The sequence below is a fragment of the Pipistrellus hanaki genome (assembly GCF_964339955.1).
Source record: "Pipistrellus hanaki genome assembly, chromosome: 10".
NCBI classification, from domain to species: Eukaryota; Metazoa; Chordata; class Mammalia; order Chiroptera; family Vespertilionidae; genus Pipistrellus; species Pipistrellus hanaki.
In genome coordinates this window covers 40,187,197-40,204,172 of record NC_140512.1, presented here as the reverse complement: position 1 = coordinate 40,204,172, position 16,976 = coordinate 40,187,197, and the positions used below count along the sequence as shown (strand labels likewise).

Sequence of the window (16,976 nt, the reverse complement as noted above, 5' to 3'; positions counted from 1 at the left end):
TCTTGTTCCATATTATTCATATTTCCCAAAACAGTCTAACTACTATTTCTCCTTCTTAAAAACTCATCTTTGTCAGAGTTCATCATTGTTTGGGTAAATCTTTAACCAATGCTTTAATCATCTTGTTCTGTCCCCATGCCTTACCTCCCAAAAGTATCAACCTCTATTCTTTAAAGTTCAAAGCTCATATTTAATATGCTCTTCCATCTTTGTTATCACCAGAGACTTTTCTAAATTTTACAATGTATTCATCACTTTGCTGATGGTTTTCTGCCTCACTAGCTGCCATGTAATCATCCAGGTTATGCCCTCATCACACTACCTTCACCTTGGGAATTCTTGGGGCCAGGGACTGTGGCGGGGAATTCTCATGAGGTAAAGGAGCTACTGGATCATGAAACCATGAAAGAGTTCTTAGGTCCAAAGGCCAAAGAAAAGCAGAATGAGTGACAAATTCCAGAGGAGCAACAGCATGGGACAGAAGGAAGGCTTCTGACCCAGTAATTCTAAACATGAAGTTGAATAAACAGAATTAGATCGGTCACAAATGGGGTGATGCAACAGCATACATCTTAGTATTTGGAGCTGCCTTTATGAGTACTGTCATGGGCATATTAAGGATTGTGTCTCTTCCAAATTCCTATATTACTTCACTTAGCTCAGAGGCCTTGCTTTTATTTATCTTGTTGACTTTCCATCATCATTTCTCACATTCAATTATTCTAATTCTTTCTCCTCAAATCCCCAAACACTTCTACAAGTTTGAATACTTAAGATATGACCCTAATCATATCTTTGTAGTACCCAGAATATCTAAATAACTTAAAAAACACACACAACAAACTTAAAATTGTCTTTGTTCTCTTTTCAGAGGGAGGAGAGCTCTCTCTTTTGCCAAGATCATTCCCTCTATCTGTTTAGTGAATCGCTCACTCAACAATGATTTCCTAATTTTATTTAGCAACTAGCATTTAGCAATGTTTAAATATCCTCCATCTTTTAACGGTGGGAAGACACTCTATCACTTCTTTCATTCTCACAACTAATCATCTTCTTATATCTCTGACTATTTTTCCATATCTCTAGACTTGATGGCTTCATGAATTAACATGACTATTAGTACGTCTCACCTTCTTGCACATGATCACCAATTAGTATCCGTAGTTCTAAACTCTTATGCAAGTTACTGTCTTGAATTCTCAATCTGCTGGAAATTCCACTTAGATTCACTAGAACTTCCAAATCTGTAAGTCTCAAGTAAAAATCATCTCCCTACCTCTCTGTAGCTCTTCCTGACTTGACTGATGTTTTTGCTAATTATATTATTTTTCTGGTTATTCTGCTCTAAATCTTTGTAGTGACCTTAACTCCTCCCTGTACCATAATCCCAACAACCTATGAATCACCAAGACTTCTTTACTTCTATCTAGATCTCTTTAGCATTCATATCTTCCTTAGTTTATTGTAACAACTTCTCACAGTCTTTTACCTTTGTCATCTACCACTAAGATTCAATATACGCATTAGTGCCAGATTCACTCCCTGATACACTGTCCTTAATAAATCACATTACTACCCTACTAAACATTAAAAAGCTTTTGGTGATTTATTTCCTGCCACCTGAATAGTAAAGTTCAAACAAATCTACCTATATCTAACTTTGTATTCTCTTTCACTTCTCTCCTGATGCCCTACGTCCTGACCAATATGTGTGTTCTCTCTCTGCTTGCTGGGCATTTCATGGGCATTTCCCTGTATTACAACCCTTCCAGTTCTCCAGCATGCAATTTAGACACTTATCTCACTTCCACATCTCTGCCACCAATTCCTTCCTGCTCCCTTCAGATGTAGCTGATCTCTCCACTTTTAAAAAATTTGTGTTGTGATCTTTACATTCTACATTGAAATATAGTTATTTGTATTATGTTAATTAATTACTTTTGTTTTATTTAGTTGTGTGTTTGCATATGTGTATATAATTTACATATTACACATGTGGAACTATAGTTAGCAAGAAGTAAATTCCCCCAGGAGGATGTTCTTAAGTAGTCTTCAGTAAACCCTTTCACTTCTAAAACATTGCTGGTATAATCCTCAGGTATTGTGCACCTCCGCAGGCAGTCAGCTTCATCGATCCCAAGGCATTCAAAGAAACCCATCTCCCACCCGGCAGATCCGGTAAAGTGAACCCTGTCAAACCACAGCTAAAGCAGGCTTCTTCAGACCTCCTCCCTACCTTCCTCAGGAATCCAGATCAAGCCCCAGAACCTGCCCCTCCTCCTCACCACTCACAGCCTCACTACCACTGTCTACCTTGAGTACACAAAGACTAATCTCTCTTCTACTCGTTTACACCAGTCCTTCAAGGAGGCTGAGACTTGCAGAAACCCTAATTTCCCCCACATACTCTATTCCTAGATGGCTCTACATAATCTCTTCTTTCCCCATCTGCACTCCTTTACAACCTAGAATCCCCTCGATGTCCTCTCCAAAATTCATAGTCCATTTCCAGAAGAATTCCCTGTATTAATTTCCTATTTATCTCCCCATTCTTTCTTGCTCTGATAAACCCTGGCTCTCCCCTGAGAACTAGGCTTCTCTTGCTGACCTCATGAATAATGGCTGATGTTTCTTCCAAAGTCTTCAGGACACTGGGCCTGGAGGCAGATAGCTGTCCTCAGCTCTCACTGCCACTTCCAGGGTATTCCACCTCTCTCATTTCTAAACCCTCCCAGCTTTCACACTCTGTCCTCAGGCCATATTGCCAGAACTCTGCATTACTGCAGGCATTTACTGCCCCAGGATGACACCTTCTCATTTCTAGAGAACTTTTACTCTTTGCCTATTACCACATTCTCCAGCAGTACTCCTATATGTGGATCATCTTTGCAATACCTAGATGCCTCACTTCCTTGTTCTCTTCACCAATTATTTTGTCCTCTACTCTGATTTAACTACTTGCTTCCATGATTATAGATTTAGACCTTGTAATTACCAGTAACTGCAACCCCTCTTCAATTTCAATTTCCCATATTACCCTCTCCGACCACCTCCTCCTGTCTTTTACTCTAACTCACTTCTAGGATCTAGACACCAATAATCTGCCACCTTCAGTCCTTCCATCCTCCACCTGTTTTACCTCATATCCTGTGATATCCTCTTTTCTCGACTCCTCCAGTTATCCATAAGGCAACTTGGTCACTGCCTTCAAAACTTCGCACAAACATCCCCTTTCTTAATTAGATCAATTTTGTCTAATCCATTTAAAATGTCAACTCCTTTCTGTCCCCCTAATCCTGCTCTACTATTTCCCACAGTACAAATCACTTTCTAACCTACCACATAATTATAAGTAATTATGTTTACTTTTTATTTTATTTCTCCTGCATCCAAGATATAAGACTCATGAGGATGAGGTTCTTTGTCCTTTGTTTCCTAAGGTCTTTTACTCAAAGACCAGTGCTTTACACACAGTTGTTGGTGAAAAATTATTTGTTAAGTGACTGGCAACTATTGGATTTCAGTTTATGTAATATAACCTATTAGATAATAAATGCCAATCTCTGCCTTTAAAGTGGTATGTCATTGAGGTAGATGCTGTTCTGTTCATATTTCCCTCCAAGTTTAGGGACTGGGCTCAGATACCACATTCTAATGGGAGAGGGCAGATCATAGAAAAAATAAATAGAATGTATAGCAAACTATAAGTTGCTGTATGTTTAGCACCTTCTGTAGAGAAAAACACACTCTGATGGGAAGTAAGAAGTGCTGGGCGGCAAGTCAAGCTCTATACTATAATTCTCTGCTAAAGATAGGAGATATTATAACTAAGTGTTAATATTTAAAAGTTTTTCTTTTGGCATCAGGACACATTTGACCTATATCCTGTCTGAATCGGAAGTCTAAAGCCCTGCAGCACTAACGGCCCAGACCACCCACATCAGCCTCACATCACTCTCTTGTGTTGTTTACTCACACCGTTCCCCAAGCTCAACTATCCCATCTGTGTGAAATCTTACTTCCCCTCTGTTCCCACTGCAACTAGTGCAAGTCAAATGTACTGAGTAGGTGCTTGATTGAATGATAACTGTGGGCTTTCTTCAAATCTCAAAGGCTGACCTTTTATCATGACAGGAAATTTTACAAATATATCTTTAAGAGATTTTCAAGAGTCAAAATATGAATGATCATGGATTTAATTAACTACAATACTATCTTTTGCATGCACTTTAAATAAACAAGGTTTTACTTTAACTCTTTTTCACATTCTCATGGGCGTATCTGTTAGTATTATTACAAGATTTCTTGATTACAATGAAGAGAATAGGCAAAGACTTGGTCAAAAGAGGAAAGGAATTAACATCTAGGAATAGAAAGCAGAAAATTCCATGTCTTACGGAATTTGGAAGTTGTATTGATTTGGATAGCATTCATCCATTCATGATTATCTAGGAGCTATTTAGAACCTGCTATCACCATGCCATTATGCAGTATATTAAAAATAAGGTACCTATCTTGTGAAGTTTACGGAATAACAGCATAATTGACATATGACAGAGCCTTAACAAATATGCTACAAAAAGGACCAGACAGGGTGCTATTATATTACAGCAGATGACAGAGGGATGTCACCTCAAGGGGAGACAGGGAAGGGTAGTGAAAACTTGAGGAATTTGCCAGGTCTTTTTATTACATGATTGCCTCTCTATTCTGTCTGGCTCCAAAATGCTGTCTGTTAGAAATCACACTGTATTGTTAGGTTGTTATCTAGAGTCATCCCAATTAGCTGGATCAGTGAAATCTGGCAAATTATCAGCAATCTACTCAGAGAAATGAAATCATTTCCCAGCATCCAACAGCCCAGGTCTAATCTTTGTTACTGAAGAACTCCTGTTTTCTACTCAGCTTTCTTTTGTACTTCAGATCTCTTTTGTCTTCCAATTAATTACCGTTTTCACTTCTGCTACAGACTCCCAAGCTGTCTTTAAATATATATGTACAATCACGTATGATTATATTTAATGAGTCAAAAGGAGCTATGCCCTTGCAATGACTGAGGCTATAAAGAACCCCTCTACTCCATCAGACCTAAGTTATAGATCCATTGAGTATGCTGAGATAGGCTAGTTTATCTAATCCTGTTAGCTTGGAAGACTCTGCTCTCTTCCCCAATGACAACCAGACTCCAAACTCTGTTCCTAGGCTTCTGTGCTCTCACCTGTGGCCTCACCTCCTGAACAACCCCCCAAACACCCAGATTTCCAACACGCTTCAACTTTGCACGCCAAAAATTTCGAAAGGGAATGAATGAACTTTTTGCAAATATGCCATGGGTATGTAAGTTATTGGTAATATGCCCTCAGATTCTGGAATTTCCTGCCAGTCTCCCAGTATTTATGTGATATCTCCTGTGATCTTCTGGATGGAGGGGGTCACATCCAGCAGCCTGCCTTATTTAACCAACTCATTTGAACCATTCTAGGCCATTTACTGTACAGCATCCTGAAAGCCCTAGAAAAGTGAGTTTGTGCTATGATGAGTAAAGTTCTTGAAAACCAGAATTCTTTCATATATAGATAGGAGTGCCACTATTCTGGAGAAGTAGACCTCCAAAGTTTGTATAAATTCCATATTTCTTGGGATTTTCTGGACCCCTAACAAATTGCCACTATGGCAGCTCTACAGAATTTGAAGGCCCAATTCTGGTTGGAGCTCAAATTCTTTTTTCTTTTTAAAAAATATATATTTTATTGACTTTTTTCAGAGAAGAAGGAGAGAGATAGAGAGTTTGAAACATCGAAGAGAGAAAAACATTAATCAGCTGCCTCCTGCACACTCCCTACTGGGGATGTTTTACCCGCAACCAATGTACATGCCCTTGACCAGAATAGAACCTGGGACCTTTCAGTCCGCAAGCTGACACTCTATCCACTGAGCGAAACCGGTTTCAGCTCAAATTATTGTAGAGCTAGAAGCATCTAATTTAGTCAAAGGGTCAAGAAAACCCTGGTTCCATATGTGGGGTTTCTTGTTTTAAAAAATAAGCCCCCCAAAATTGTTAAGTACCCAGTGTAGCAGAAAAAAAAAAAAATGTATGCTATTCGTCAGTATTTTAGAAGTTGATCCTATAGGGAAGAGGCATATAACACCCAGTGATAGTTTTAACTGGTTAAACATTTCTGTACCTCCAAGTAAATCAGTAATTTGTCCAAAAAGCCCTGATACCTGAATTTTCATAATGCCTACAAACAAATTTCTACTCTAACAAGTCTGTCACCCAGTAATCTAGTCTGCACCTATGTTCTCAGAGAGCAGTGACCTCTAGCATCAAAGCTGCGCTGACCTCTATGTAGCTGAAGGTTAGCCCTGGACATGTATATCAACACCATGTGCATCCTTACAGGGAGCACTGGGCTTCATTCTCCAGCTGTTCTGTGCTGCCCTCAGTAGGGCATAGGTACATGCTCAGGAACTCCCTCCCCTGTTTCCACCTCATCTTAGTTCCATCAGATGTCACCAGCATCCTGTGGCCTGGGATCCTTTCAGAGGCATCAAGCATCTTACCTCTTCTGAGTTAGACTCATGCTAATAAGATTTAGTCCTCCTATTTCTATTACCAATATCAGCGGTCAGGCATTGTGATTCTGTATACTGGCTCTCATCTTTAGTGCTCTGATTCTATGTGATTGTGGTTGAAACACTTATCCAAAGAGACCTTTTTTAAAAAAAAAAAAAAAAATCTTTAATGTTCAAAGTATTACATATATTCCCCCCCCCACCCCCTCATTCATTGATCCCCTCTAGCCTGAATCCTGCCCCTCACCCCAGGCCTTACCACACTATTGTCTATGTCCATGGGTTATACATAGATCCACAGAAGTTCTTTAATCTCTTCCCACCCGCCCACTCCCTCACCTACACAACCACCCACCCGTCCTCTTCCCTTTGAGATCAACAGTCTGTTCCATGCTTCTGTGTCTCTTTTAAACCCAAATTCATAATGCCTGAAACTGTCTCCCTTCTTGGGTATGTTTTACATTGTTAGTGTCTTCCAGATACATTTTCTCAGAACTTGAGCCCCAGGTATCATTTTTAGAAAGTTTTCTTTTGCAAATTATGGTCTACTTGACTTAAATTCCATAAAAATCCAAACTAAATGCACAAAAAGACAACAGAGCAATACCTTGGGAGGTATTCCTTTTACTAAGAAATAAACTGGCTAGATCATTTTTTTCTGCCAATAATACAGTTCTGCACAATGAGTTCTTTGTTTCCAACCAGAACAGCCAGTCCTACAGCAATTCCAGCACACCCCGAAACTTTCCTGCGTTCTTTGTTCTCCTGCAGTTAATGAATACCTTTACAACACGAGGTGTAGCCAGCCTGGCCTCCTAGCCCCACTCAGGCAGGCAATTAGGAACAATATTCCCTAGTTCGGCACCCCTTAAGGTAGTTCCTGACAACCTAATTTTGTAGAATTTTGAACTTTTCTTTTAATTATTTTCTTTATTTGAGCTCATAATATTCTGAAGTCCCTTTGAAGCATAGTGGTAATACCTCACTCCCTAAGAATGAACCTGTCCACTAGGCTCCTTTCCCTACCCAGCATCAGTAATAGTTTCCATGGAATTGTACTAGATATCTGGCCTTCACTGAAATCAGAAAAAATTCTGTACCTGGGAAAATGTGGTTCAATTTCAAGGGAAGGACCCTGATATGTGGAACAACAGTATCTCAGCTCTGGCTACATTTCCCCCTCATCATATCTTGAAATAATAAGTATTTTTGTTATAAAAGAAATTTGGATCCAAAAACCATGCAAAAGACTAAACATTCTTGGCAAAAAAAAGCCACTGCACACCTCATATTCTTTATAAGACATATTTCTAGTCTTATCCTCCACTTGCAAATTAGGTCTCTTCCTTGGACCTTGGCTTGAACTAGCCTTTGGCAGCTACTGAACTACCAGGGGACTGTGAATTTTGGAGGCAATTCTCTAGACCAGTGTTTCCCAAACTTTTGACATATGTGTACTCCTTCTGTAATTTTCGTAATGCTGAGTATCCCTCGCACTCATGAGAATGTAGAATTAGGTGCAGCTAAGCACGGTGCAGTGCATATCCCCACCAAACTCTGGTGCAACGCATACCCCCACCAAACTTTTCCCGTACCCCTGGGGGTACGCGTACCACACTTTGGGAAACTGCACCAATACTGATCTGGAGTGGCAACAGACTCTGTCTTTGACAAACATGACAGCATTTGTTGAATAAAACTAAAGAAAACAAAACAACAAAAATACCAGGGAAAGAAAGATAACTCACTAGAGTAATGATGGTTGGCTTCTTGATTGAGACCTTATATTCTATCTTAAAACGTGAACTTTTAGTATTTTGACTAATAGCACTCAAAATAAAAGCATCTTTTAAAGTCATCTTAAGAGTATATATCTATTAAGACCACCATAATTTAACATTTCAATTTTAATTCAATTATTTTACTCTGACTTCCTAAATTCATTTTAGTTGGGAAACTTTTAAAGTAACTCAGTAAAGAGAATTTTTTTAAAGTAATATATGTACTTCTTTACTAATGCAGTATATAATAAAAATACTTTTAAAAAAGCAACACATTTAAGTTTATTTTTAAAAATCATATTAGGGTGTTTCATTACATTCAACTTAATATAACTACTTGAATAATTATATAATTATTGTTATTAGTTTGAATAATAATATTACTTGTGTAATTACATTCAACCATGGGGTGGTCTTTGGCAAGACAAATGCATATTTTGTTAGGTATGAAAATACAACTATAATTCTTTTCCAAAACTAGTTCATGGGCACACTCAACGCTCTGTGGACCCAGCACAATATGATCTAACTCTCTGCTCATAATCCTTCAGATCTCCTCCCTCACCTACTCACTTCTCTTGCTCCCCTCTAGCCATACTGTCTCTGTTGCTCTTTTTCCAATATTCCAGGCACATTTCTGCCCCAGGACCTTTGAGCCTGCTGTTGTCTCTATCTGGACTCTTCTTGCCAATATATATATGGCTCACTCACTTCAGGAAAGATAATTTTAACTTATGTTTTATATTAATAATTTCTGAGCAAAATTGACCCTATTAGTTTTGTTGATAGATAAGACTGTTTTAGGGGCGGGGTGAAAAAAAAAAAAAAGACTGTTTTAATTAAATTATAAAATTCCAATATAAACCACTTTGACTTTAATTACATTTTTCTTTGATATGCAAATTATACCAATTTACTGTGAAAACAGAAAAGAAGTCACATTAACATAGGTTTTTTAAATTGAAAAAAAATCCTTTTAGTCCCTAAAGGCAGTATGGTAGTTTTTTTTCTTCTACATATTCATGTACTTATAGTCAATATATGATAGCTGAATGATTCAACCAAATTTGGCTAATTTGTGTCGATAAAATGTTCTTTTCTGTGACATGTTTTAAGTTAATAAGAGGTTATAAAAATAAAAATAAACCTAAAATATGCATATACTAGAGTCACTATAACATTATTTACAAGAAAGTGTAATTCAGTGTAACTGATATACATCTTAGAACTATCTTAATATGAGGTAGTTCTCCTTATGCAATGATCTCTGGTGCTTTCAATGCTTGTCAACCTCCCAATAATATTTAAATTAATAGGAAGTCTGCTCCTAACTTTTTCAGGGCCAAAACAGGAATATATATTGTGGTGGGCTTAACAAGACTAAATATTTATAACCCAGGCTAAGAAACCAGTAAGAAAAATAAGCTCTATTTTCCTAATATACATTTATAAAGTCTTAGAAGGCTAAGTGTGAATTTAGAATTTCACACTTTAGATTTCTTGTTGAGAAGTTGGCAGTGTGTAAGATCATTCCTTGATCTGCCCCTCTTCTTTCTCACTTCTAGCTTTATTCTGTATTAAAAGTTGCCTATCACTTACCTGCATGGACACTCCTGCCAGCATGGCCAAGTTCTATAAACTTCCCCTTTCCTACCGTTTTGGCATATGGGTGGCAGAGTGAGACGTCAGTATGGCCTTGAAAGTAGTCTGGGACTAGTATTTGGGCAGAGAATTCTTGAAATGATTTAGAAGAAATTATCTAGAAGAAATGATCTGGAGGGGCATGCCCCATGGGTTCCTTGCCTGTGGGGAGAGGCAGAAAAGGATAGGGATCCCTTTAACCCTGGAAGGTAGGCTGTAATAGTGACTGAGAGTACTGAGTCCAACCCATGGAGGTCTGAATTCTATTTCCATTACTTATTAGTTAAGAGATCTTGAAGAAGTTATTCAATGTCTCTTTAATGAATTTACTTGCCTATAAAATGGGGAATAATCAGAGTATATACCTCTGAGGGTTGTGGACATAAAAATATTTATTTTTATACCACATGTTCAGGAGGATGTCTGGCAGAGAGCAAATGCTTCACAATATGAACTATTGTCAAACCCAGAACAGTGCCTGAATCAAGGCTGTATGTAGGTATTTAAAGAAAATTCAAATGAATAATAATTGAATGGTTTAGAGTAGTTTGTCTTTTTATTTATTACCTTTCTTAGTGTTTTCTTATTAACTTTCTTAAAAATGACTACAGCCCTAGCTGGTTTGGCTGGATGGATAGAGCGTCAGCTTGGGGACTGACAGGTCTTGGGTTCAATTCCGGTCAAGGGCATATGCTTAGGTTTCGGGCTGGAACCCCAGTGGAGGGCGTGCAAGAGACAGCCAATCTATGATTATCTCTTCCCCTTCCTCTCTGAATCAATAAAATATATTTTAAAAAAAGACTACAAATTCCAGTTTATATAGTCCAAATAGAAACCAGTTTTAAAATACATATTGAGGTAAAAGGTCAGGATTACTTTTTATACTTAATTTTCAATGAAAATAATTATCACAGAAATTTTGAAAGCAAACAAATTTGTAAAAAGTCGATTAAAATTTAGTATTTATTTTGATCTTTGCTAAAGATTTGCCTATGAGGTCAAGAGCCTGCTTTCTGGGGTAGACTGAGAAGACAGAAACAAGTGTCTTATTGTGTTAAACCATTTATAGTAGAACCCGCTTCTGTAGGACACTATAGTTCTTAAAGTGCAAATTCAAGTGTGAATTAGAGAAAAAGAGAGATCAAGGATACCAACAAAGTGTAATCCTAAACTACAGGAAGACTGATTTACTACTTACTCAATGAGGAAGAGTAAGAACGGCGCAAGCTTGAAGGTGAAAATTGGAGGTTTTTTAATACGTTAGGGTAATTCTGCCTTTAGACATACCGTGGAGATGTTGAATAAGTTTGCTATACTGTCTGGATATCAGATAAGAGGTCAGGGTGTAAGTTGTCATCATAGAAATGGTACTCAAGACCCAAGAATGGATTAGTCCACCTGAGGACTTTATAACTAGCTATAACATAAAGTCCAGTCCAAGGACTGGGTCCTGAGCCACTCCTACATTTGGAGGTTGGGACATGAAGAACTGACTCCAGAGATGGAGAAGGAACTTAAACCAAGAGCATGTGGGTCCATGAAAGAAGTGCTTTGAATGAGGGAGTCTAACAGTGTTAACCTACCGACAGATAATAGGATGAAGACTGTGGCTTGGCCCTGGGATTTGGCAATAGGGAGCTCACTGTGATTTTAACAGAGCAGATACTTGTAGAGGTAATAAACAAAGCCTGACTGCAATGCCTTCAACAGGCAGGTGAGGAGAATTGGAGACAAGTATGACAGCTCTTTCAAGAATTCTGGCTACAGCAGAGAGTGAGAATTAGAAGAGGGATACTATAGTGTGTAGGATATGCATATATTATAAATGATCCAGGAGAAAGGAGAAAAAATGATGATTCAAGAGACCGATAACAATCCTTCCAACAAACTCAAACAAGGTATACTTTCTGTGATTCCATTGGGATAAAGTAATTAGCATTTAGCTGGGGAAGTAGATGTATTCATGTTATTTTTTCCTTCTTCATATACATGCATATCAAAAGGCCTGTTACATATGTTTAAGAAAAATATTTTTTAATGGAGCCATAATAGAACCACTGAAAAGTAAGTGAGGGCTCCTGGCCCTCACTTCTGCATTCCTCCCATTAAAGATAATGAAAAATCTTGTGGCCTTAAAATTCAGCTAAAAAAAAAAAAAAAAAGTCATGCTCTTGCTTAAACTGATTTGGCTCAGTGGATAGAGTGTCGGTTTGCAGACTGAAAGGTCCCAGGTTCAACTCTGGTCAAGGACTTGTACATTGGTTGTGGGCACATCCCCAGTGGGGGCTGTGCAGGAGGCAGTAGTTCATGATTCTCTCATCGATGTTTCTAGCTCTCTATTCCTCTCCCTTCCTCTCTGTAAAACAAAATAAAATATATATATTTTTAAAAATTCATGCTGTGGGATTAACGAGTGTGTTACTTCTCCAGTAGTATTTTGATTTATGGAAATATTTAGGATAAAATGATATAAGAAATTTACTTCAAAATAATCTAGTTGGGGAAAAGAGATAAACTGGGTGGGGAGAGAGATAAAAAAAAATGTTGGCCCTGAGTTGATAGTTCATTAAAGCTGAGTGATGGGTATATGGCAATTCCTTATACCATTATCTCTCCTTCTGCATGTGTTTCAAAATTACCATAATATAAAGCTAAACTTTAGGAGAAACATAGTATCAATACCATGCTTAATCCAAATAAACCCATTAAATGGTAAAATTTCAGATAATTTGTTAACAGGTAAATTTTCTGGGGCACATGATTTTCTTTGGCTTTTTCTAATCTTATCAGTTACTTTGCTTTTATATATAGTACAAACTTATTTTTTACTTAGAAGGTGTCTCAGTTGCTTTAAGATATAATTCATTTGGATTCCTTTTGCACAAATAATTTGAGACTGGATTTTTATAAACAAAGGTTTGGTTCTCTTAAATATCTTCCCTTTTTAGGTAACCATAAATAACTTGAGAACACTTATGTTACAAAATATGTTCTGAGGTAAAGTAATACTACAGTAAAAAAACAATGATAATCTAGTTGGTTATTCCTTAAAAGAACAAATAGTTTATTATACACAGAAGGTGAAATCATAGAAGGTTTGATTCCTGGTCAGTGCACATACCCAGATTGCGGGTTCTGTATGGGAGGCAACAGATTGATGTTTCTCTCACCTCTTTTTTCTCTCCCTTCTTCCCTCCTTCCTTTCCTCCCTCCCTGCCTCCTTCCCCTCTCGCTCCCTCTCCCTAAAATCAATAGAAACATATTTTTAAAAAGTTTTTAACCTGCCCTAGCTGGTTTGGCTCAGTGTTTAGAGGGTTGGCCTGTGGACTGAAGGGTCCCAGATTTGATTCTGGCCAAGGGCATATGACTGGGGTGTGGGCTCGATCTCCAGTAGGGGGCGTGCAGGAGGCAGCTGGCCAATGATTCTCTCTCATAATTGATGTTTCTATCTTTCTATCCTTCTCCCTTCCTCTCTAAAATCAATAAAAAATATATTTTAAAAAAGTTTCTAACCTTTCAAAACTAGCAAATGTAGAAATAATACTGTTGCTATCTTAAGTCTTCAAATATTAACCACTAGGTATTCTTTAGTGTATTCCAGTTACTCATTAACCACTCTTTAGTGTTATTGGTACTTGAATTTGTCAGTAACTTCCATCAGGGAAAATTGAATAACAAAGTCCAATAAATTTTCTAGATCAGAAGAATATTCAGATTTTATTAGTAGCATTCTTCTTGCTCGTGATAGTCATTAACAAAAGTCTGCTATATAATTTGGGACCTATACATTCTAATTCAAAAACTAAACCCAAAGGTATGTTGTGCTGTTTATGGTTTCTTTTGTATGGCTTTAATGCCCTCAACATTTCCTTGGTGTAAACTACTGAGCAAGGGAACAAGATTTCCTTTGTAACTGATACCGAAATTTCTATTCTGCTTTAAGCGTCTAATTTGCACTGTGAAGACATATAATTTGAGCCTTGTAGCTATATCACAAAAGTACAACAGTTTATGCTGATCTCTAATTTTCTGACTTGTGCTGGCTGTAATTTAAATTTTTTGCATGCTTTTAACTGCAATGCAAACCAGTATACATGAGAAACCTTTGTATATTGACAGAGGCTGGGAAAAGGATGCCTTGTTCTGATTTCAGATAAGCATTCCCTTTTCACAGCTGCAGGTGCAAGGGAGCCCATTCATAGTATTTGCTTCAAGTCAGCTATAGTTACTGACGGGAAATGTAATGCTGTTACAGGAGAACTTGACTAATCATCACAAGCCCAATGAATGAAAATTATTGCTATTATTAACAAATTCTAGAGGCAAGTAGAACTTCTTCCTTCGCCTACGTATTGGGAACATAATATATGCTGTTGACACAATTTTGGTCATTTTACAATAGTGTGTGTTTTACTATTGTATCTGTTTATTAAATCTAGAAAAACACTTTGTCACTTATTAATACAGAATGGAATTATGCTCAGTGGAAAATTTGCTGTAATAAATGCATGTTCCACTTAAGAGATAATTGATAATGAATGTTACTCTTTCCTTTGCCTTAAGTTTCACTTATTTTTAAATCAACACATAAGGCAAAAAATAACCACAAGATCAAAATTTACTCTAATTGCTCTCATTTCACATAACTGGCAAATTCCTTTTGAAACATATATGAGACAACTATATGAGCAACCAATAAGTGAAGTTAGCTGGATGTTTCCATTAGAAACCCTTATTTATAAGGTTATGATTTGACCATTTTAATTAGCTTCAGGCAGAAACTTGGCATATCAGTTCAAAGCATGGGAGAAAATTTTGGTCTGCAAAACAATGATAATTCTCCTTCAACAGGAGAGATCAGAGAAAGGCTCTAATAGAACTTAAGGACTGGATGGCCACACACAGATAAAGCAAATTAAAACATAAACTGCAGCAATAATCATTGCATTGGCAAAAATAACTATTTGGCTTATGTATAAAACCAATAACAACGCATCCTAACTTGATGATTACTATTACAATATGTTTGCTAGCAACCCAGTAGTGTCATCTAACATTTGCATATAACTCAAAAGTGCCAAAATGCTTTTGCACTTTTAATTCATTCAGGCTGAGCACTGTGACAGAAGAAACTTGTATGTTGCCATCCTTTTCCTTCATGTTCTCAAAAAACAGAAGACTCACTCCTGTTACACCCATTTATCCTCAGCCTTGAATCAGATGCAAGCTAGTGTTTAGACCCACATGCTAGAAAGATGTGGAGCATCTCTAAGGATAGGACTAAACCCCTAAGCTGGCTTCTGTAAACACCACTGCCCACACTTGCAAACCTCCATTCTATTACTGCGTTCCCAATATCCAGGAGCAACACACAGGATCCTCACTTATAATTAGTGATTGATGTTACTCCAGAGCGTTCATGCTGGACACCTGGCCTCCCTCAGGCCACATGGGATGCGGGATAGTGCCACACACCAGCCTTTGGCAGTTCTAAGGACAGATGGAGGGAGACTGACACCGGCAACTTAAATGGCCGGGATGCTCCTTGGCCCTTGCAAGACCTTTGAGGAGGAGAAGAATACAAAACACAAAACACACACACACACACACACACACACACACACACAACTTACCACTTTGGCCCAGTCCAAGAACAACTGAGAGCACCCAGGCGGCCCGGAGGAATGGGGCAGGACCGGGCCGGCAGTTTTGCAGGCAGACAAATGCGGCGCTAAGGAAAGCCAGGGCCGAGCAACACATAATGCAAAGCAGCCCGCACAGCGCCCGCCGCTCGGCTGCTCTCCGGATGCGCGCTCGCGCCTCCCGGGCGCACCTTGGGGCCCGCGGAGCGAGTGTCGCTAGGACGTCTCCCGCAGGCCCGGCAGGCGGACCCCGCGGCTCGGAACGGGCGGTGCAGGTACGCTGGCCCAGGCGCCGCTGGGCATCTCAGGGCCCCCGCGGCCCTCCCAGCTCGGCGCGGTGGGTCCCCGAAATCTCTGCGAGAAGCACCTCCTCCGACTGCCAGAGGCTCCGGGCGGCAACGCGAGCGCTGCTCCGCAGCCAGCGCCGGGACAAAGAAAAGAGCTTTTGTTTCTCCCCAGCCGACGGGAATTCTGCTGCATAAATCAGCTTCGCGAAGAGCCAAACACAATCAAACCCAAACAAAGCCCGAAGCTGGGGGGAAAAACCAGCCTAATGTACATTCACTGGGTGATGCTGCCTCTGTGGGAGGGGACGCCGGGGCGGCCGGAGGGGAAAACAGTCAAGGTCGCATCAGTCAGCCAGAGCTTCTTCCACAGGTGGGCAGGCAGGCCAGCTCCGCTCAGTTGCAGCTTTGCAGCCTCGTGAGTGGACCAGCGGGCAGAGTCGAAGGGGCAGCGTTCTGGCTGGCCGCGAGGAAGCTCGGGGCGCCCGCAGCCCGGGGAAGCGGCTCCGGGAGCGCCCTAGGAGCCGCCGCCGGCGCCGGCGGACCCGGAGCGAGGCATGGCAGCTTCCCGGCTCGGGGAGGAGTGGAGCGCACCGCGGCGGGGGTGCCAAAGCCCGGCCTCGCGGGGCGGGAGCTTCGCGCCCCGGTCCTCTGACCTCGGCGTACAGCTCAGATGTCCGGCCGTCCAGAGCCCGGGCTGCTGGCGCGCTCAGGGGTGCACCCGGCGAGGATGAGTGGGAGGCCAGTTGGTGGGGAGCGGGGAGGTGTGGTCCTGCCCGGGGCCCGCGGGTGCGAGGGGTGGGGAGGTGACTCCCCGCGTGCTGATCGCTGGGCGCGCGCAGGGCCCCGAGTTGCTAGGAAACCGCCCCACGCTATGGAGCGCCGGGTCCCGGCAGCCGAGAGGCTCCGAGGCTGCTCTCAGCAACAGCAACGCTCCGAGTAGCGTGGGCGGGACATTAGTGAGGCATGAAGTCACCGCGGCCCACACTCGCTCTTTGTTTTGCTCACTCCGGCTCTTTCTCTGCCCCTTGACTCTGCTGGTTGCCATTCCC

General features: G+C 40.2%; 1 protein-coding gene across 3 annotated transcripts in view; it reads right to left on the bottom strand.

The window, feature by feature from the left end:
* Window positions 1–16,610, bottom strand: part of ITGB8 (integrin subunit beta 8) — a 77,477-nt gene extending 60,867 nt beyond the window's left edge. For 2 of the 3 annotated variants that reach the window (XM_084897116.1, XM_084897118.1), the window contains exon 1: window positions 15,632–16,610. In XM_084897116.1, the coding sequence (XP_084753242.1) occupies window positions 15,632–15,758 (127 nt within the window). In that variant the 5' untranslated portion in view covers window positions 15,759–16,610. The remainder of the gene's footprint in view (window positions 1–15,631) is intronic. The other variant, XM_084897117.1, reaches the window with a different exon arrangement.
* Window positions 16,611–16,976: the final 366 nt, after the last annotated feature.